Below are 22540 nucleotides of genomic sequence, written 5' to 3'. Positions count from 1 at the left end.
ATTGCAAAATAATCAATCCTGAGAGTCAAGCTTTTTTCCACATGAGCTGGCAAGATGCCCCTGTTCTAAGGAGGTTTAAGGGGAAAAAGAGTCCTGGCGAAACCAACCCCAAGGACCAAGGCCAGGAGGAGGCTGGAGCCAGGTGTGCCTACAGCCTGAGCCATGGCTTCCCAGAAACCTGCCATCCAGCCCCCTGTCCCTACACAGCGGTCCTGGTTGTTAAAGTATCTAAATACACTTCTCCACTGGTTGCCAAATAGTCCCTGCCTTGAGCTCCAACCTCCTGAGTGCTCTCTGGTCCTTGTCCCTGGACCCTCCAGAGCCCTCATGAACCGGAGGATTACCACCCACCCCTGATCCAGGGCTGCAGACTAGCTGGTGCCTGGCCATATCTGCTGGTAAACTTTCACTCTGATACCCAGCTAGCAATCCTGTCAGAGGGACGAGCTTGTCCAAGCCCCTGAAGTTCTTACCCAGATCCCATAAGCCACCCCATACACTTGGGTTCCATAAACCCACCAGTTTCTAGTTCCCATAGTCATAAACACTATCCTTTGATCTATTACATCTTTCTATTGTGTTCATTAGCTCTGAGACCATGCAGTTTTGCATATGCCTAGCATCACTCCAAGAAGGCAATGGCACCCCACTCCAGTACTCTTGCCTGGAGAATCCCAGGGACGGGGGAGCCTGGGGGGCTGCCATCTATGGGGTCGCACAGAGTCGGACACGACTGAAGTGACTTAGCAGCAGCAGCAGCATCACTCCAATTGAGCTAATTATATCAGGAGCAAAATACATACATTCACTTTAATCCCAGAAGGTCATTTTTCATAGACTTAATTCCTGGAATCATCTGGCCCCAAGACCTGAGTCCCGTGTTCCTGCTGCCTTCCTCCCAGCACGGCCCCTCTGGGCTCTCTCTCACACCCTCGAGGCTCTGTCTCCCTGCTGGCAGATGGATGAGTGCTTTGCGGAGTACTTCGCAACTGGGTGTCTCCTGAAAATTCCTGGGCTAAAGGTGTAAGCTGAGGCTCCAAACCACAAAGCAGCCCTCTGTGGCTGCTAGAAAGTGGGAACTTCTCTTAAAAGCTCTTACAGTCCTGACATGCTCTGGTTGTTTGATAAGGGGAGAGATGATGGAATGTGTCAGAAGAGTACTGAAAGTAGAAGGGCTGCTGGAGTGTGTGGGTTATTTGGGGGCTTTGGGATAATTCAAGGTGAAACAAAAAATCTGCCAGGAAAATAGACTTTCAGAGAAGATTGGGGCAAGCAGCATCTGTCTTCATGTTTGTCGAGGGTCACTTTCAAGTTTAAGGTGACAATATAATTGTAGTTATGAACACAGGGTTAAGAATTATAGCTTGGGGACTTCCCTGGTGGTCCAGTGGTTAAGACTTCACCTTCCAATGCACGGGGCATGGGTTCAGTCTCTGGTTGGGAAGCTCAGATCCCACATGCCTCATAGCCAAAAAGCCAAAATATAAAACAGCAGTGGTCTACATCATATACCCACAAAAATCAGAACTGGATGCAGACTCAATTTCCTTTGATTCAAGCTGAGTGCCTGAGGTCAAAGGACTTAGGCTCAGAGTCTCCATCTGTAAAGCGAGGCTAATAATAACTGCTTTTGGGGTGCTGTAAGGATTAGTGTTGCTGAGTTAGAGTAGAAGAAATGGTCAACTTCGTCGGAAGGTACAGAGTTAGATGAAAGCAAAGAGCTTTTCCTGGAAGGCAGGGAGACCCCAAGTGAGGTCCTACAGGAAGCTGTGGGTGCTCATTCCCTCCCAGGGAAGACACAAGGGAGCTGGGCAGGGCCAAGGACAGCCCCTCCTGGAGGCAGGAAAAGGGCTGTGGTGGCTGAGAGGACCGGACCCCTGGGTTCAGAGACGTGGGGAATGATCCCTGCCTGGGCCAAGGCCTTGGCTGGCTCCCCACTTGGAGTCCTCTAGCTGCCCTCTGAGGAAGTGGGTCAGGGGAACAGGCTTTGCCAGAGCCACTCTCCTGGATGAAAGATGACTCCTGCCTCCTCCCCAGATCAGATCAGAACACGTGCTCTGCCCACATAAGGACCCATGTGCCTGGAGGGGTCTGCCCAAAGGCACAGCTGTATTTCCAGAACCAGAAGAGAAGTGCTATGTACAGCCTTTGGTCCAAGTGAAAAGGCTCAAAAGGCAATCCCATTAGAGCAAGTGATTGACTATGAAAATATTCAGTGTTTCAGAGTTAATCTCACAAAAAGAATCCTCAGACCTGTATGTGACAGTCAGTATGGCTTTGTTCCAACTTTGAGGCAGCTGTTGGGGAAAGAGGAGGAAAAGGCCCTAAAGATGACTTATATATGGATCTCAGGGACCAAGCAACAGCCTTCCCAGCCATTGTCCTATTGTTCTTGGTTAGAATTAAGCCCTAGGAAATTCCCTGGTGGTCCAGTGGTTAAGGTTTTTGCCTTCCAGTGCAAGGGGTGCAGGTTCGATCCTTGGTCAGGGAGCTAAAATCCCCCATGCCTCGTGGTCAAAAATCCAAAACATAAAACAGAAACAATATTGTAACAAATTCAATAAAAGTCTTTAAAAATGGTCCACATCAAAAAAAGAGAGAGAGAGAGAGAGAAAGAGAGGGCAGGGACATATGTATGTCTGTGGCTGATTCATGTTGATGTTTGGCAGAAACCAACACAATTCTGTAAAGCAATTATCCTTCAATTAAAAAATAAAAAGAAACAAAAAAACAAATTAAGCCCCAGTAGAGCCTGGAAGGACAGACATCAAAATAACAATTCTCATGACAAGAAAAAATTTTTAATTACATGCGGTGATGGATAACTAAACTTCTTATGGTAACCATATGACAATACTAAATATATCATCAAATCATTATGTTGTATACCTCAAACTCATGCAGTGTTATATGTCAATTATTTAATTTTTAAAATGAGCAATACTTTTATTATAAAGGTTTTATGAAATTAGAAACTATAAGAGAAGGGTCTGGAAAATAGTAAAGTTACCAAATGCAAATCTGTATCCTGATGCACTAATGTGCACCTGATGTGAGGCCAAACAAAACCAAAATGCTGGAGTTTGGAACAGAGAAAGGTTCGTTGCAGGGCCATGCAAGGAGATGGGTCATGCCTTAAAAACTCCTGAACTCCCTAAAGCTTTCAGCAAAGCCCTTTTCTAGGAAAGACGAGGAAGGAGAGTGGTTAGTTGTTGCAAACTTTTTAGTGTCAGACCCTTTTTTTAAAATTGGGGTTTACTTGTGTTTCAATGTTGTGTTAGTTTCTGCTGTGCAGAAAAGTGAATCAGCTATTCGTATATATCCCCTCTTTTTTGGATTTCCTTCTCATTTAGGTCACCACAGAACACTGAGTAGAGTTCCCTGTGCTATACAATGGGTTCTCATTAGTTATCTATTTTAAACATAGTAGGGTATATATCGGAGAAGGCAATGGCTCCCCACTCCAGTACTCTTGCCTGGAAAATCCCATGGACGCAGGAGCCTGGTAGGCTGCAGTCCATGGGGTCGCTAAGAGTCAGACACGACTGAGCGACTTCACTTTCACTTTCCACTTTCATGCATTGGAGGAGGAAATGGCAACCCACTCCAGTGTTCTTGCCTGGAGAATCCCAGGGATGGGGGAGCCTGGTAGGCTGCCGTCCACGGGGTGGCACAGAGTCGGACACGACTGAAGCGACTTAGCAGCAGCAGGGTATATACGTCAACCCCAATTTCCAAATTCATCCCACCCGCTCTGCTCTCCTTGGTGTCCATACATTTGTTCTCTACATTGTGTCTCTACTTCTTCTTTGCAAATATCTGTACCATTTTTCTAGATTCTATATACATGCATAAATATATATTTGTTTTTTCTTTCTGACTTAACTTCACTCTGTGTGACAGTTTCTAGGTCCATCCACATCTCTGCCAACGGCACAGTTTCATTCTTTTTTATGGCCTAGTAATATTCCACTGTATATACATGCCTTTGTTCTTGAGGTCAGGTCATGGTCAGGTCACAGTGTTCCTGTAAATCTCCACCAAACCAAATATTATCCTATTGGCTATACCTCAGTACAAAATGTTTTTGGTGTTAAAAACAAATATTATCCTCCATTCTGACAAGAAAGGGCAAGGTCTCAAGGCTCATCTCTTCCCCTCTGAGGTCTGGGCTCTGCTAAGAGGTGGAAGCTCCCTATGCAGGCCAGTTACCCTGCTCGGGAGCATTTGTCCAGCATCCAGTCTAGGTCCTCCCACAGTGCTGAGGCTCAACTGAGGAGGCAGATCTCAGCTGGTAGCACCCTCAGGGCCAGGTCCTCAGACACTGTCCAAGTGACATCACTCAGGGAGCCAGGCACCCAAGACCCAGTTGGGCCTCTGGCTCCTCAGTACACCCAAATGAGGGCAGGTCCCCTGGACTGTGACCCATGGAGAGAGCTACCACCATTAGGGTTTGGAGGTGGGGATCAGGGAGAGGTTCGCTGCTGCTTCAAGGACTGAGCCCAACCAATGGACAAGCTGTGGTGAGGGCTCTGGAGCTCTGTGGGACACAGCCCTCTGTCTGTCCCTGGTCCCCAGATCACCCACCGGCCTGAGGCTGGAGGGCCCTAGGGATAAGGCCATGATCAGCCTGCACTGCACTCTCTGCCCCAGGACCCCTGCAAGGCCAACTGAGTGGGTCCTCTCACAGGCCAAGATCAAGGTCTCCTGCTGTGCCCACCCTTCCCCTATTAGAGTAAATGTTCAGTAGATTATATTACAAATATTATCTGACAATAGCCAAGACAGATGAACTATCTGTGGACAGTCTGAGTTGAAAATAAAAGTATTTATACATAGTGATCTTCTCTGAGTATTGGCATTTTGGGGACTCTTTTTCCTCACACTCTCATGGTTTCCTCTAAACCCTAATACTACTTTAAATAGAGAAGAATTGAATTTGCTCAAAAGGGTAGAAGGTGACTCTTGTAACATGGAGTGGATGACTCAGAGTGTAAAGGGTTCCAGTTCAGAGGCCTCTATAAACATCATTGGGTGGGTTGGAGGAGTCTGATGGTGTCTGCCTTGGGCATGGGCTGGAAGTGGACAGTAAAAAGACTCATGTAACGCAGACATAAAGGACAGACTTTTGGACACAGTGAGGGAAGGAGAGAGCGGGATGATTTGAGAGAGTAGCATTGAAATATATACATTATTGTATATAAAAATAGATAGCCGGTAGGAATTTGCTGTATGACACAGGGAACCCAAAGACAGTACTTCGTGACAACCCAGAGGGATGGGATGGGGAAGGAGGTTTAAGAGGGAGGGGACCTATGTATACCTAGATGTGGTTCATGTTGATATATGGCAAAAATCATCTCAAAATTGTAATTATCCTCAAATTAAAAAAAAAAAAAGACTCCTCTAAGCCTGGGTAAAATGCTCAGGAAAAGGGCTTCCAACTCCAAGATCCAAATAGGAAAGACATGGACAGAAGAGGCACGAAACTGTCCTTCCTCTGGGGTGTGTTGGCTCAGAGAGGATAGAGGACAAAGCCCCTCACCTGCACAGCCTTGGACCCCCTGGGGACCAGAAGCATTCTCCAGACCGCAGATGGTCCCAGGGGAGAGGTCACTGGAGTCTGGGCAGTGGGAGCCTGTCCAGGTTGAGCTGCTATCTCCGCCAAGGTCACCTGCCACCACTGCATGAAGAGTGAGTCCAGTGTCCTCTCCACCCACAGGAGGGGCTGTCTCCATGCCACCTGCTGACAGTGAGGGTCATCCGCATGAAGAACGTCCGACAGGCCGACGTGGGTGAGTCTCCCCCTCCTTCTTCCCTCCCTCCTCTCCACTTCTGGGGCCAGGATGGAGACAGGCCTAGAGGGGAAATGGTCAGGGGTCGCTCTGTGTGTCTGTGTGCATATGTGTGTCTGTGTGTGTTCTGTATTCAAGTTGTATTTCAGACTTTGAGGTTTGTATCATTTTCCAGGCCCCTCCCTGTAGCTGCAACCTTGGTACAAGCAGCCCCTGCAGTCCTCACCCGGCTGTCCACCTCACTCTCTCCTCCCTGCTCTCCTCTCCCTGGGATCCCTTCCAGGAGTCAGCTTCCCCAACCCTGGGCATGAGTTTAGGGGCTGTTGAAATGGAAGGGGAGGCCCTTGGGGACCATGAAGCCAGTCAGCTCCAGTGCTCTTCTCAGGACCTGGATCCCAGACGGGCCCTACAGTGCATGCCAGGGCCCCAGTTCTGCATTCAGCCCATGGATATGGTTGACTCACCAGGGCTCTTTGTTCAGGGTCTTCTTGCTGCTTTAATTTCCCTTTCATCCCAGCCTCTGCTGCATTCCCAGGCCACAGGGGCCCAGGGAAGTCTCTGGTTTCAGGAAGAAATGAAGATATCTGGGTGGGTAGAACAAAAGCCCCTCCCTATGCTGCTCTCACCTCCCCACCATCCAGGGAGGAAGCCTGGTCCTCAAGGAGGACAAAGCTCTGTGTCAGGGCCCATGACTGAGGGGGTTCCCACTTACTGGCAACCACACAGGAATGGCCCAAGGGCTCCAGGTTCCCCAAAGCTCCTTTATATTGCCCTCACCCTGGGACTCAACTATGCTGGCCTGGGACTCAACTATGCTGGGAGAGCCTGACGCAAGGGGAGGCGTCTACATGCAAAGCAATCATGGAGTGGTAATAGGCAATGGCGGGCTTCCCTGGTGGCTCAGATGGTAAAGAATCTGCCTGCAGTGCAAAAGACCTAGGTTTGATCCCTGGGTCAGGAAGACCTTGAGAAGGGAATGGCTACCCATTCCAGTGTTCTTGACTGGAGAATTCCACAGACAGAGGAGCCTGGCAGGCTACCAGTCCATGGGGTTGCAAAAGTGGAACATGACTGAGCAACTAACACTCTCACTTTCTTTAATAGAGGATGACATTCTGATCTTGTCACCACAGGATTTAAAGGACACTGAAAACTGGGAGTAGCTAAGGAAGGCTGCTTTGAGAGCCTGAGGTCTGAGGGGACAAGATGTGAGCATCCAGAGGTCTGGGAGCCCAATCTGGGGGAGGACTCCTCCTGCATTCCACCCCCAGCACCTGCTGGGGGCCTGCCCGAGGCAGACACCACACATCCTCCTCAACCTGAGGGCAGTGCTGTGGGACCCATTTGCACATGAGGATTAAATGCCTCAAGCAGAATCAGTGTTTGATCCCAGGTCTGGCCTGCTGAGGGGTAGGAAGGACAAGCCAGGAGAAGGAGCCCGGGCTATTCAGAGGATGGATGGGAATCGAGGTGGCACCCTAGTCCTTGAGGCAGGGACTGCACGACCTCGAGGGCTTCTGTGCGGATGGAGCAGGAGCCCTGGGGAAGAGGCTGACAGCCTACTGCAAAGCTATCTCCGTAACACCGCAGCGCAAGGATGAGTGTGGAGGTGGGGAAGGGAGGGCCCTACATCCCAGGAGAGAACAAAGGGACCAGGTAGGATTCAGACCCCATCCACGGGACGGTGAGTGTCCAGAGCCCATGCCATCAGTTGCAGCCAGCATGGCTCTGTTCCCAGGTCGGCCAGGGGGCCAGGGACTTCTTGGGCTTCTCAGGGCCTCCCAGGCCAACAGTAATTGATGTGAGGAGCCTGGAAGTGTCCCCTGGATCCGGAGCCTGGTTGCCTCTTTTGCCTTCATTTCCACACCAGAGTTGGTTGTCAGACACCTCACCCCACTCCCATCGGGGACAGGTCACAGCTTTCACATGCCTGCAGTGGCCTCGCCCGCCTTGGCTCCTCTAGAGGTGGCTCTGTCCCCGCCCTGCGTGTCATGCGGGCCTCACACTCTCAGGCAGGCCTGCACTTGTGCTCTCAGACCCTCCCACCATCCAGGGCACTTCCTGCTACACCGTCACCTGCGGGCCCCAGAGGTGGAGGTGAGGTGAGGAGCAGGCAGCCGGAGAAACGGGCTAAGGTCTGGCCCACCTCCTCTCTCTCTCCCCCACATGTGCCTCTGGCACACAAGCTGCCCTTCAAGGGTACCTGGTCCCCTTTGGAACATGTCTGTGTTTTCCTCATTTCCCTGAGGAACAGAGCTGGGGGCAGTCACGGTGTCTGGGGTATCAGCCCAGGTCACGTTGTATCTGGTTCCACAGTTGTCACGGGCTGGGCTCATTTCTGCCTCGCCTGGGTGGAGACTATCTTGACATCTTGCAGGTCCTGGGTCACCTTCGCCCTAAATCGTTCCTCCTGGCTTAGATCAAAAATGATCTCCCCTCTGGTTCAGTCCTGTAAGAGGTGCCTGAGTTTCTAAGATTTCCAGGAGCCCCAAAGGGATGAGATTCGGGGGTGGCTCCCTCATCAAGGAGCTAGGTCAGGGCTGCGAGAGAACTTGCCTGGAAATCTTGCAGCTGTCCAGAGTTTTTATTCCCCTTGGGACAATAAATTAAAATTCAAACCAGCATCCCAAGAGCTGTGAGGTGGGTGTCTCTAAGGAAGATAATGTTCTTGATATCAGTAGAGATGGTTAAGTCATCTTGGCCACCCACATTCTGGAAAAAGAGATATGTCATTCCTATGACCAAGCCCTTTTTCACTTCATGAGGAACAAGGATGAGAACCAATCTGTGCTTAGGAAATTCCCCAAAGTTCTTAGAATTGGATCATCCTTTCTTAAGCACTCTTAATTGCCAACGCAACAACAGTCACTACCTTAGAGTCAGCTCATGATGCTGCAGCTTGTCATCTGAGCTTGGCGGCCTCCCTCCACCATCATCCCTCCCCAGGATTATCCTCTCTTGGGCTGCACTCTCCTTCCCAACCTTAGGGGGACAGGCAGAATGGATCTCTGCAAAAGAACTGGAAAAAAAATTTATGCTTGATGTGTAGGTGTGTAGACCAATGCTGGCTCTTCCAGGAGTTTTGTTTTGTTTTTAATCTTAACTGGAGATTTAAGCCTTAGGTCAAAAATTCTGAGACTTCAGTGGATTTGTGTATGTTAGTCATTCAGTCGAATCCAACTCTGCAACCCCATGGACTATAAGCTACCAGGCTCCTCTGTCCAAGGGATTCTCTAGGCAAGAGTACTAGAGTGGGTTGCCATTTCCTTCTCCAGGGCATTTTCCCAACCCAGGGATCAAAGCCAGGTTTCCTGCATTGCAGGCAGATTTTTTTTTACCATCTGAGCCACCAGGAAAAGCCCAGTGGATTTAATGGGACAATTTTAGGCATTGACTGATGATAGAAAAGGAATCTTAGAGGAAAAGGGGCCTTTCCAGGGTCTGTGAAATCGTGCTAAGCAAGTGGGTGTAGGGTTGTGGGGTCCCTGCCTTCAGGCTCCCCCTGCACAGGAGGCAGGCCAAGAGGAGGGGACTTGGAGCCCAGGAAAAGCCAAAGGAGGGCCCAGGAGGACTGAGCAGGTCCCCAGGGAGTCTCCCTCTGAACAGAGCCATTAGACACACCAACTTACCTATCTATATCTATGGTGACTCAGCCCAGAATTTCTGGGGTGCTGATATATCCCAACAGCAGGAAGCTGGGGTTTTCTACCATTCATTTAGTCACAAATATCCAGCGGTGCCAATACTGGGTCTCCTGGGCTTCCCAGGGCACAGGGGGTGGTAGAGACACATGCACCAACCTGTCAGCAGTGCTCCATCAGGAGAAGAGCGGGAGGCGTCGGGCTACGAGGGGCTCCTGGCCCAGACTTAGGGGCTTAGGCAAGGCTTCTGGAGGGAGGTCCCTTCTGCAACCTGAAAGGGTGGAAGAAGGGTAGTGTGAAAGAGGAAGAGGAGGGTGTTCATGGCAAGGTGACATGGCCTTCTGAGACCTACAGGGCACTGGGTTTGGCTGGAGTTTGGAGTGAGTGTGAGCACACGCATGCAACAGTGTATGTGTGCATGCATGTGTGAATGCCTGTGTGTGTGTGTGTGTGTTTGGGGACAGGGCAGGGCTGGGATGATAGGGAGAAGGAATGATGTGAGGCTGGCAAAGTGGGAGGGGTAGCCATGCGGAGTGGGTGGGACTCAGCCTGAGTGGGCAGGGAGCCACTGAAGGATCTTTAACTGGGGAGTGACCGATAGGAAAAGAGCCCTTTGGTTTCTCTAGAGAGAAAAGATGAGGGTGGGGCAGGACAGAAGACAGGGTTCCCAGTGGGGTAGTGATGAAGAGATGGCAGAGATGAAGATGGCATGCACCAAGGCAGTGGCCATGCAAGTAGGGAGAAGTGGACAGGCTGGAGAGTACCAAGGAGTTAAATCAACTCAATGTGAGAGCCTGAGTTCATAGTGAGAAGGAACAAGCTGGGCATGGAAGGAATGGTAGGATGATGTCATCATTTTCTTTTGATTCTGTTGTGTTTGGATTAATGATGATTATGACATTTAAAGACAGTGTTATCTCACCTCTGTTTGATGGGTGGAAGGCCATGAATTCCAGTTCATTGAATGGTGAAAGACTAGCCTGAAAGATTAACCAGACAGAGGGGATGAAATCAGAAACCAGGGATGCTCATGATGCAAGCCATGGTTATTAAGTCTGATGAAGTTCTCAGTGTAGTAACAATATAGGACTAAGTCAGTCTGCGGGGAGGGGTCACCTCTGGTTCCATTCTCAGAGGACATTATTAATTATAATTAGGAACTAGTTCGGATCAGTCCTATCAGTACAGAACTCCCATCCCTTCGCTGCTTTATCATCTAGAAGAAGCTTCTCTAACACTGGAAACTGTATTGACTTTTCCCCTTCTCTATGTATCTTGTGGGTGTCCTGGGAATTACACCCAGCAGATTGCCAGAAGAGTGACAAGGGCCATCGGGGCACCTCTTCCTCCCTCCTCCCAGGTGGAATGGTGTCAGGACATTGGGTTTTCACCCTATTCCTATCCCTGTGCCTGCCACTGCTCCAAAAAGAAAACCCAGGAGGCCTTCTTTAACTTTAGGAGAACGTGTTGGGGTCACAGCTTTGTCCTTCGAGCACACACAGCATCATCACATTCATGTTGTTCTTTTGAATGAAAAATAAAGTATGTGGTCTTAGATATGAGGGTTTCTTGGGCCACACGGTCCATGTGGGGAGACCAGTATAGATACAAAGCCCAGATGGGTGCATCTGAGATGTTCGGTCACATGGTTTGCATTTCCTGTCCCAGATCCTGCTGAATAGCCTGTTCTGCTCCAGGCTGTCCCCACTGGGCCTTGGGCCTGACTCCCTCCTCCCTAACGGTGTCCCTTCTAATCCTTGCTTCTCCGTAGCCCAGAGCTGAGCCTTACTTTGGCTTCCCTGGTGCTCTGGGCTAAAGCAAGAGATAAACTTGATCTCTGAGTGGCTAGTCCTTCAGATTGTCCCCTGGCAGAGAGAAAACTGCCCAGCCATGTGTGTGTGTATGTTATTTGCTCAGTCATGTCTGACTCTTTGTGACCCCATCAACTATAGCCCACCAGGCTCCTCTGTCCATAGGATTCTCTAGGTAAAATACTGGAGTGTGTAGCTATTTCTTTCTCCAGGGGATCCTCCTGACCCAGAGACTGAACCCAGGTCTCCTGCATTACAAGCAGATTTTTTACTGTTTAAGGCACCACGGAAGCCAAAAAAAGTGCAGAGTCACAGCCATACCTTGTCCCAAACCAACAAGAGCCAGGGTGCTTCTGAGCAGAGCCAGAGGCCATCTCCAGTCTTCAGAACAGGCAGGGGGTCCTGCGTCCCCTCTGAAACCTCCAGCCTGCAGTCCATGACCTTCTCAGGGTTCTGGGACAAAGGTCTCTGGAGAGTCAGGGCCGTGAGTCAAGAGGGGACCTGAAGCTGAGACGAGGCTTCACTCTGGCTTCTGCCTCCACACTCTCTCCTCTTCAGACCTGGATTGGCTCCTCACCCCCTCACCCTTGTCTTCCTCGGACAGTGAGCCTGACAGACTGCTTCGTGAGCCTCTGGCTGCCCACTGCCAGTGAAAAGAGGCTGAGGACTAGGACCATCTCCAACTGCCGAAACCCAGAATGGAATGAGACCTTCAGCTTCCAGATCCAGAGCCAAGTGAAGGTGAGACACGGGGACAGCACCTGCCTGCCCTGCCTGCAGGTCCGCTCCCTCCTGGCCTGCTTGTCCTTCTCTTTGTTCACGTGGCCTTCTCATGCCTATTTGTCTTTCTTTCTACCCACTTCTTGTCCCATGTCTCCCCACTCACCCACTCCTTTCTTCTGCCTGTCTCGTATTTGTCCCTCTGGGCATAGTTATCCTTCTACCATCATTGTCCTTTCCCTAAATTGTCCCTAGAACTGTCTCCTGCCCCCAAATTGAGTGTGTTTCCAGAACATACACCAAGCAGAAGGATACAGAGAGAAGAGCCAATCTTCTCAATAGGTCCGAGGCCAGTCTAATGCCAAATTTTTCACTGTTGTAAATCCTTTTTGGATGGCTAATTTACTTCTAATTCCTTGGGTGTGTGCTCTTTCATTTGTTGAGTTGCTGATTCATGGCATAGGCCTTCTTCAGATATATGTGACTACATGGAGTTCATATCTCCTGTGGGAGAATCCTGTCCTGAACATCCTGAGTTTTGACAGCTGCCCCAGGGTCCCCTTCAGATAAATTTACCCTCATCATGAAGGCATCAGAGCCAGTCCTGAGGCATCTGAGGCTTGACAGCTCCATCCAGCTTACCACTTTCATATTTTAGGAATGCATCTCCTTTTTTAGTTCATGACATATCCGTTTGTTTTCAAGTAGAGTTTTATATTTATTGTTTTAAAAATGTCTTTTCTATCATATATAAGATTTTTGTTGAGAAAGGGGGAGTTTCAGTATGAGCTATGCCATCTTGAAACCAGAATGTGTGTTTCTTTTTTCTGTAGATCTCTGGGGCTGCTGGGTTGGTTCTAGGACACACCTGGTTTCTTTTTTGGCCACACCGTGTGGCATGTAGCATCTTAGCTCCCTCACCACAAATTGAACTCATGCCCCCTGCATTGGGAACGCCAAGTCTTAACCACCAGACCACTAGTGAAGTCCCACTCCTGGTATCTAGCAATTACAAAGTCAGCAGATCCCACTCACTAGGAAGCCCCAGAACCATCTCAGGTCCACTAGATAGGGACAAAAGAGGCAAATCCAGACCCAACCTACATCTCCCAGGATCCTTGGAACAAGAGGCCTCAGAGGCTAATCCAGAGGCTAATCTTAGTCACCTAAGTCATCTCAGAGTTCGGCCAGATGACAGGGTAGCTGCTCCACCCTTGACCTTCTGCTTTGGGACCACCCACGAGACATCACTTAGGGGCTGATGAGCCAAAAGATAGAGCTCCAACACTTCACCCCAACCCAATCAAAGCCTCTGTAATCTTTGCCACACCTCTCTACCTGGAGTATGAAATGTAATGGTGTCCCTGAATTGTGTTTTCTGTACCAAAGGAACTGTCTTCAGCTCCTGGGTCCCAGCACTGGATACATGCTATATCTTGGCAAATGTCTTGTTTGCTGTGTCCTTCCATCCTTCCCCTACGTGAAATGAAATCCCTCACACTTCACAGGCCCTGGCCAAGCTTATAAAAGAGCAAAATTCCCCAGTAGGAGAACCAGAGAAGAAGGGCAGGAAGGCCTCAGAGAGTTGCAAAGGAGGGAATAGACACTTTTCTCCCTTAATCCAGGGCTTCCTTGGTGGCTCAGACAGTAAAGAATCTGTTTGCAATGTGGGAGACCTGGGTTCGGTCACTGGGTCGGGAAAATCCCCTAGAGAAGGGAGTGGAAACCTACTCCAGTATTCTTGCCTGGGAAATCACATGGATAGAAGAACCTGGTGGGCTACAGTCCATGGGGTAGCAGAGTCAGACACAACTAACACTTTCACTTTTCCCTTTATTCATGTCCCCACAAATGTCCCTCACACCTGAGCTGTGCTCACCCCCATCCCTAAGACCCACCTACTCACTAGGACTGAGGTCAGGCCCCTCATCCTGGGAATGGGTGGATGCAGCCTCAGTGACCAGACTCACACCCCACCCCTTCTCCCCTAGAATGTTCTAGAGCTGAGCGTCTGTGATGAAGACACGGTGACACCTGATGACCATCTCTTGACAGTTCTCTATGACCTCACCAAGCTCTGCTTCCGAAAGAAAACCCACGTGAAGTTCCCGCTCAACACAGAGGTGAGTGTGGGTGCCCCCGCCCTCAGCCTCCTGCCTCGGGAGGGGAAGCTGGTTATTCCTAAGATGCTGTTTTATGGGATCCTCTCTCTGTAGCCAAGTGGAGAGAAGATAGTGCTGCTGTGCAAATCCCAGCGTTTTGGCTTGCTAGCTGTGCAACCTATAGATTTAATTCCTCTGAGTTCTATTTCCTTGTCTCTTGTGATAATAATATCTACCATACAGGGTCACTGTGAGCTTAAACGGGAATACATAATTAAGGCACCTAGCACTGTTCCGGAGAAGGCAATGGCAAGCCACTCCAGTACTCTTGCCTGGAAAATCCCATGGATGGTGGAGCCTGGTGGGCCACAGTCCATGGGGTCGCTAGAGTAGGACACGACTGAGCGACTTCACTTTCACTTTTCACTTTCATGCAATGGAGAAGGAAATGGCAACCCACTCCAGTGTTCTTGCCTGAAAAATCCTGTGGACAGAAGAGTCTGGTAGGCTACAGTCCATGGGGTTGTATCGCAAAGGGTCAGACATGACTGAGCAACTAAAAGAACAAGCCCAGTTCAGAGTACTAAATGGAGATGGAGTAAATGTTGGTTCCCTTTCTTCACTCAGAGTCCTGCTGCTGGGATGGCCCCAGGGGACAGAGGACAGACAAGGCAAAGGAGGGCAAATCTGCCGAAAGGCCCAGGATGTTGTTGATTCACCCAACAAGCATTTGAGTGCCCTATGGGAGAGGGGAGCCTGGTGGGCTGCAGTCCATGGGGTCACAAATAGTCGGACATGACTAAGTGACTAACACACACACAAACACACACACAAACACACACACAGGGAAGGCACTGTTCCAGGCACCTGGACATCTCAGGGGACGAGCATCCCTGTGCTCACCTGGCTCATGCTCCATGGAGGAAATTAAGGACCCACGAGGTCATGACTTCCTGAAGTTACACAGCAAGAGATGCAAAGCAGAAAATGAAAGCATGGGCCCCTAGCCTTCAGAGTTGGGCTTGCCGGGGGCAGCATCTCAGCTCTCCTTTGCTCCAAACAGTGAGCTTGTTGGGAAAGCAGGAGAACGATGGAAGCTGGAGGGAGAAGATGAACAGCACATGTTCTGGGGCAAAGGAATTTACCTGCTGGGGCTGAGGGTCAGCTTCATACCCTGACCTCCTCTGGGTGGTCAATGATGTTCCTGATAAAAAGACTTGGAGACGGAGAGAGACAAGGAGGACAAAAAGAGCCAAGAGCAGCTGCCCCCACTCTAAGACAGCAGGACCACCAAGTGGGACGGACACGGACATGTCAGCAGGGTCTCCTAGGGTGGCAAGAATCCTGGTCTGGAGAGAAGTGGAGACACAGATCACAACTGCAGTCTCTTCCTCCCCCTGCAGGGCATGGAGGAGCTGGAAGTGGAGTTCCTGCTGGAGGAGAGGTGAGTAGGACCCAGCCCCACAGGCTTCCACCAAGGTCCGGATTCCAAAGCGGCTTCTGCTCACAGGCATTGCACCTTCTTCCTGCAGTACCTCCTCTTCCACTCCCACCCCTGACACCCCTCAAATGCATGGGGATCACTTGGGAGTTCCTAAATAGTGTAGGTGCCTGGGCTCCACCCCTTCTCATCCAGGTCTGCTGATGTCAGTGCTATAAAGATCTAGTACTCTGGCCAATTCATCTGCCTCAGATCCCCAGCATTTCTGAGAGTGGCTCCTGGGAAGACTTCCTGCCACCATGGGGATGGGACTTTCCCAAGGTCAGGCTAAGAAAGACATCAGGACTAAGGTGTCTCCTCCTGGACCCAGAACTGTTAGAACAAACTCCCCCCAAACCCGGGGCTGAAGCAGCCCCTCTGCTGCTGCTGCTAAGTAGCTTCAGTCATGTCCGACTCTGTGCGACCCCATAGATGGCAGCCCAGCAGGTCCCACGTCCCTGAGATTCTCCAGGCAAGAGCACTGGAGTGGGCTGCTGTGCTCCTCTGCAGCCAGCTCCAACTCTGGAACCAAGTCAAGGGGAAGCTCGGGGCCAAGGTATGGGATTATTTCTCATCATTTCCAACTAAGAAAAAGATCCAGGTTCCTAGGGGTATGACTATGCTGTGGACTCACATGGACCTGGGTCACAGAGTTGGGAGTGTGGGAAGAAGGGTACGAAGGGAGAGGAAGGAAAGGAAGGGGCAGTGAGGGGGGGCCCCTTCCTGGAGGGGACAAGCCTTCCCTGGGACAGCAGGGTGCCTTGTGATTGATTGGGCAGCTGGCTTCTTAGCCCTGGAAGGACTGAATCCCCTGGACTTACAATCAGCCCACGAACAGGGGGACAATGAGAGGCAGGAATTAGAACAGAGGGCTTGTCAAGATCCAACCAGAGAATCCTATGTGTAGGGGCTCTTGGGACTGAAGGTCCTCATTAAAATCAACTTAAAATTAAAATTTAATTTGGCAAGTTAAAATCAAGTTCATTTGTTTCACAGTAAAGAAAATCTGAGCTCTCTCCTTTGGTTCTTGGTTTAACAGGACTTTTAAGGGGAAAAGTGTTCCTTGGGTGAATCAGAAAGTGGAGGAACTACGTCAGAATAAGGGTTGACCTGGAGACACAGTCCTCTTGGGCTTAGGTTGAAGAGGGAGGCTATGGACTTCCCTAGACTAACTGTAACCAGAGAGGCTCTCTCGGGTTTGTAACACAGACATTTCACACTCCCAAGGCCCCTCTCTGGCTGGGTCAGAACTATTTGTTAATGCACACATTAAAGCACAGAACGGAGGAGGGATCCGTTTTTCTATCAGAACTGTTCACATCTGTGCTAGGCGGTGGGCTCCAGCCTTTTCTTGCAACCTGTTTATCGTTATAACTCCATGCAGTTGCATCTGGTTGGACATAAAGACCAGTTATCCTTTAAGTGAGAAAAAAAGGAAACGCTTCTACTCCCTCTATCCTATAAATCTTTATTTCTGGATATTTTATTTTAAATGTATGCCAGTTTTCTCCTTGCCAATTCCTAAGGCTTCTTAAGCCAGTATTTTTCACAAGCACTAATAAGGTTCTGCTATCTCCTTATTGACTCTATATAGGCTCTTTGTCCCCTTTGTGAGAAATCAGTCAAGAAGGATATGATTTAGAAAACAGACTTGTGGTTGCCAAGGGTGGGTGGGAGAGTGGGGGAGGGTTGGATTGGAAATTTGGGATTTGTTGATGTAAACCAGTATGTATAGAATGGGTAAACAACAAAGTCCTACTGTATAGCTTAGGGAATTAAATATCCCATGATAAACCATAATGGAAAAGTATATGAAAAAGAATAGCATATACTTCAGTATTCTTGCCTTGAGAACCTCATGAACAGTATGAAAAGGTAAAAAGATATGACACTGAAAGATGAACTCCCCAGGTCAGTAGGTGCCCAATATGCTACTGGAGATCAGTGGATAAATAACTCCAGAAAGAATGAAGGGATGGAGCCAAAGTGAAAATAACACCCAGTTGTGGATGTAACTGGTGATAGAAGTCAAGTCTGATGCTGTAAAGAACAATATTGCATAGGAATCTGGAATGATAGGTCCATGAATCAAGGTAAATTGGAAGTGGTCAAACAGGAGATGGTAAGACTGAACATCGACATTTTAGGAATCAGTGAGCTAAAGTGGACTGGAATGGGAGAATTTAATTCAGATGACCGTTATATCTACTATTGTGGGCAAGAATCGCTTAAAAGAAATGGAGTAGCCCTCATAGTCAACAAAAGAGTCTGAAATGCAGTACTTGGGTGCAATCTCAAAAACAATAGAATGATCTCTGTTCGTTTCCAAGGCAAGCCATTCAATATCACAGTAATCCAAGTCTATGCCCCAACCAGTAACGCTGAAGAAGCTGAAATTAAACAGTTCTATGAAGACCTACAAGACTTTCTAGAACTAACACCCAAAAAAGATGTCGTTTTCATCATGGGGGACTAAAATGCAAAAGTAGGAAGTCAAGAGATAACTGGACTAACAGGCAAGTTTGGTGTTGGAGTACAAAATGAAGCAGGGCAAAGTCTAACAGAGTTTTGCCAAGAGAACGCACAGGTCATAGCAAACACCCTCTTCCAACAACACAGCAAATGACTGTACACAGGGACCTCACCAGATAGTCAACACCGAAATCAGACTGATTATATTCTTTGCAGCCAAAGATGGAGAAGCTCTATACAGTCAGCAAAAACAAGACCAGGAGCTGACTGTGGCTCAGACCATGAACTCCTTATTGCCATATTCAGACTTAAATATAAGAAAGTAGGGAAAACCCCTAGGCCATTCAGGTATGACCTAAATCAAATCCCTTATGACTATACAGTGGAAGTGAGAAATAGATTTAAGGGACTAGATCTGATAGGCAGAGTGCCGGATGAACTATGGACGGAGGTTCATTACATTGTACAGGAGACAGGAATCAAGACCATCCTCAAGAAAAATTAATGCAAAAAAGCAAAATGGTTGTCTGAGGAGGCTTACAAATAGCTGAGAAAAGAAGAGAAGCAAAAGGCAAAGGAGAAAAGGAAAGATATACCCATCTGAATGCAGAGTTTCAAAGAATAGCTGCTGCTGCTGCTGCTGCTAAGTCACTTCAGTTGTGTCCAACTCTGTGCGACCCCATAGACGGCAGCCCACCAGGCTCCCCCGTCCCTGGGATTCTTCAGGCAAGAACACTGAAGTGGGTTGCCATTTCCTTCTCCAATGCATGAAAGTGAAAAGTGAAAGTGAAGTCGTTCAGTCGTGTCTGGCTCTTAGCCACCCCATGGACTGCAGCCTACCAGGCTCCTCCATCCATGGGATTTTCCAGGCAAGAGAACTGGAGTGGGTTGCCATTGCCTTCTCCTTCAAAGAATAGCAAGGAGAGATAAAAAAGCCTTCCTCAGTGATCAGTGCAAAGAAATAGAGGAAAACAATAGAATGGGAAAGACTAGAGATCTCTTCAAGAAAATTAGAGATACCAAGGGAACATTTCCTGCAAAGATGGGCACAATAAAGGACAGAAATGATATGGACATAACAGAAGCAGAAGATATTAAGAAAGGGTGGCAAGAATACACAGAAGAACTGTACAAAAAAAGATCTTCATGACCCAGATAACCATGATGGTGTGATCACTCACCTAGAGCCAGACATCCTGGAATATGAAGTCCAGTGGGCCTTAGGAGGCATCACTATGAACAAAGCTACTGGAGGTGATGGAATTCCAGCTGAACTTTTTTAAATCCTAAAAGATGATGCTGTGAAAGTGCTGCACTCAATATGTCAGCAAATTTGGAAAATTCAGCAGTGACCACAGGACTGGAAAAGGTCAGTTTTCATTTCCCATCCCAAAGAAAGGCAATGCCAAAGAATGTTCAAACTACCACACAATAGCAGTCATTTCACTCACTAGCAAAGTACTGCTCAAAATCTCGAAGCCAGGCTTCAACAGTACATAAACCAAGAACTTCCAGACGTTCAAGCTGGATTTAGAAAAAGCAGAGGAACCAGAGATCAAATTGCCAACATCTGTTGGATCATCAAAAACACAAGAGAGTTCCAGAAAAACATCTATTTCTGTTTTATTGACTATGCCAAAGCCTTTGACTGTGTGGATCACAACAAATTGTGGAAAATTCTTAAAGAGATGGGAACAACAGACCGCCTTACCTGCCTCCTGAGAAATCCGATGTAGGTCAAGAAGCAACAGTTAGAACCGTACATGGAACAAGGGACTGGTACCAAATTGGGAAAGGAGTACATCAAGGTTGTATACTGTCACTCTGCTTATTTAACTTATATGCAGAGTACATCATGAGAAATGTTGAGCTGGAGGAAGCACAAGCTGGAATCAAGATTGCTGGGAGAAATATCAATAACCTCAGATATGCAGATAACACCACCCTTATGGCAGAAAGTGAAGAAGAACTAAAGAGCCTCTTGATGAAAGTGAAAGAGGAGAGTGAAAAAGTTGGCTTAAAACTCAACATTCAAAAAACTAACATCCTGGCATCCAGTCCCATCACTTCATGGCAAATAGATGGGGAAACAGTGGAAACAGTGACAGACTTTATTTTGGGGGGCAGATGGTGACTGCAGCCATGAAATTAAAAGACACTTGCTCCTTGGAAGAAAAGCTATGACCAACCTATACAGCATATTAAAAAGCAGCGACATTACTTTGCCAACAAAGGTCCGTCTAGTCAGAGCTATGGTTTTTCCAGTGGTCGTGTATGGATGTGAGAGTTGGACTGTGAAGAAAGCTGAGCACCGAAGAACTGATGCTTTTGAACTGTGGTGTTGGAGAAGACTCTTGAGAGTCCCTTGGACTGCAAGGAGATCCAACCAGTCAATCTTAAAGGAAATCAACCCTGAATATTCATTGGAAGGACTGACTGATGCTGAAGCTGAAACTCCAATCCTTTGGCCACCTGATGTGAAAAACTGACTCATTGGAAAAGACCCTGATGCTATGAAAGATTGAAGGTGGGAGGAGAAGGGGATGACAGAGGATGAGATGGTTGGATGGCATCACCGACTCAATGGACATGAGTTTGAGCAAGCTCTGGGAGTTGGTGATGGACAGGGAAGCCTGGCATGCTGCAGTCCATGGGGTTGCAAAGAATTGGACACGACTGAACTGAATTGATATGAAAACGAATATATACATATGTGTGTATAACTAAACCACTTTGCTATACAGTGGAAATTAACACAATGTTGTAACTCAGGTATACTTCAATAAAATAAGTTAAAAAAAAAAAAAGAATGACAAGACTGACCAGGAGTTCTCATTTTGTTTTTCAGCCCCTCTCCACCTGAGAGCCTCATCACGAACGGCGTGCTGGTGGTAACTGTCCTTCCAGAGTCTCCTGTGGCTCTAGGGCCACCTGTGGCTGCTCCTCTCAGAGAACAGAACTGTGGGAAGGAAAACCAGGCCCAACTTGGACCCTTGCCCCAGAGCCCGCTAGGAGGCAGGCTAACTGAAGCCAGACAAAGGGAGCCAGGGCATGGTGGGGGCAGCAGCTGGGCTCCTGCTCCTGGGGGGAAAATATCTGGGCCATCACCCCATCTCCCACAACCGTGTCCTAGGAACCCCCTAATAAAAGCACCCACTAGTCTGCAGCCTCCTCCCAGAATCAGTCTCATCCCAGTTTTCCCTAACTCCAATCCCTAAAAGCATTAAATTCAGAAGTTAAAAGTTTCCCATAATTAGGCTGTTAGTATAGCCATTTTAATTCAATGCAGCTAAAGCCTCAGGATTCAAGGAGCTCTCTCCCTGCAAGATCAGTCTCTGGGAATGTGTGGCCTGGTAGAGCATCCCAGGCAGCATGGGCTCAAAATGACCCCCCTTCCTTTGTTTCAGTCTCGACAAATGTCCTGCCTGGAGGTTTGTGCAGAATCCAGGAGGCCAAAGAAGAGGAAAAGTGAGCCCTTCAACCACTTCTGCCTGCTGGCGGGTGGGAGGCAGGAATGGTGCTGTTTTCTGACTCTATCAACATCAGGGTGGCCGCTCCATGGCCGCCCTCGGCTCGATGGGGAACCCAAAGCTTGGCTGAGTCCTCGGGATCTTCTTACCCTCACGAACCCCTGTCCTTCTCACTGCCCTAAAAGGAGGCTGCTCTTCCAGGCCCCCAGGTGACCCTCAGAGCTTCCCAGCCTGGCCAGCGCCCTGGGCCAGGGATCAAGGGCACAGCACTGCCTATTTGTCCATACTGATCTGCGCTGCAGCCTGTCAGACCAGGGATTCCCGGGGTCTAGCGCGGTGGTCAGCACCCAAGGCAGGTAGGGCCCTCTAGATGCACCGCTTCCTCTAATCAGACTCCAGTTCATAGAGTTCTAGCATCTTATAGCTGACAGGGACCTAACAGATCCACAACTACGAGACCCTCCAGTTCAGCACTCCATCCCATCCCCCCACTCAAGCCCTGCCTGGAAAGAGGACAGCCTCAGAGCCCCACAGGTGGAGGGAGGGGAAGGAAGAGGCTCTACCCTCAAACTGGCAGAAAGGGGGGCTGCTTCCAGTGCAGTGGGAGGGTGATTTGGGGGCACATTGCAGAGAAGGAGGAGGATTAGTCCAGAGAACTCAGCATCTCAGATCTCATGCACAAGCCTGTTGAAGTGCAGGTTCCAGGGCCCTGCCCTGCCCTTCAGAACAAGGCTTTGGGGCATTTTATCCAGTGCCTTGGTCATTCTAAACCCCTATCCTGGGTGCCTCCAGCTAGGCCTTTTAGTGGGCCATGTGAGGGTGGGAAGCAAGAGGCTTCCTGGGGGTCTCAGCCCTCTTGTCCTCTCTTCCAGAGAAGGACCTCCTGGTGACAGTGACGGAGTCCTTCGAGCACACCCAGCGCATCTCACCCTGCCTGGAGTCCTGCTGCTCAAACCTTGCCTGCTTCCAATACCCCAAATACTTCCAGCCTGAGGTGCACGTGGAGTTGCCCAAAAGCCCGTGGATCTGTGAGGTAGGGGCTGCAGAAG

General features: G+C 49.0%; 1 protein-coding gene and 1 long non-coding RNA gene across 4 annotated transcripts in view; one reads left to right on the top strand and one right to left on the bottom strand.

The window, feature by feature from the left end:
- The window catches only part of PLA2G4E (phospholipase A2 group IVE), an 80694-nt gene that overhangs the window by 39509 nt on the left and 18645 nt on the right, over nt 1-22540 (top strand). For both annotated transcript variants that reach the window (XM_019968589.2, XM_070797337.1), the window contains exons 2-8: nt 5723-5795; nt 11852-11988; nt 13959-14090; nt 15473-15513; nt 20870-20912; nt 21429-21489; nt 22364-22524. In XM_019968589.2, the coding sequence (XP_019824148.2) occupies nt 5723-5795; nt 11852-11988; nt 13959-14090; nt 15473-15513; nt 20870-20912; nt 21429-21489; nt 22364-22524 (648 nt within the window). The remainder of the gene's footprint in view (nt 1-5722; nt 5796-11851; nt 11989-13958; nt 14091-15472; nt 15514-20869; nt 20913-21428; nt 21490-22363; nt 22525-22540) is intronic.
- LOC139185233 (uncharacterized) lies at nt 1871-13973 on the bottom strand. Of its 2 annotated transcripts, none has more exons than XR_011568816.1 (5): nt 13874-13973; nt 10359-10416; nt 9596-9707; nt 6260-6353; nt 1871-5858 (listed from the first exon to the last, which is right to left on the bottom strand). It is a non-coding gene; the product is annotated as an uncharacterized lncRNA (long non-coding RNA). The 2 variants fall into 2 exon arrangements; XR_011568815.1 differs by having other exon boundaries at nt 13866-13968.

This window comes from Bos indicus, chromosome 10, assembly GCF_029378745.1.
Source record: "Bos indicus isolate NIAB-ARS_2022 breed Sahiwal x Tharparkar chromosome 10, NIAB-ARS_B.indTharparkar_mat_pri_1.0, whole genome shotgun sequence".
NCBI lineage: Eukaryota > Metazoa > Chordata > Mammalia > Artiodactyla > Bovidae > Bos > Bos indicus.
This window is presented reverse-complemented; position numbering and strand designations above follow the sequence as displayed.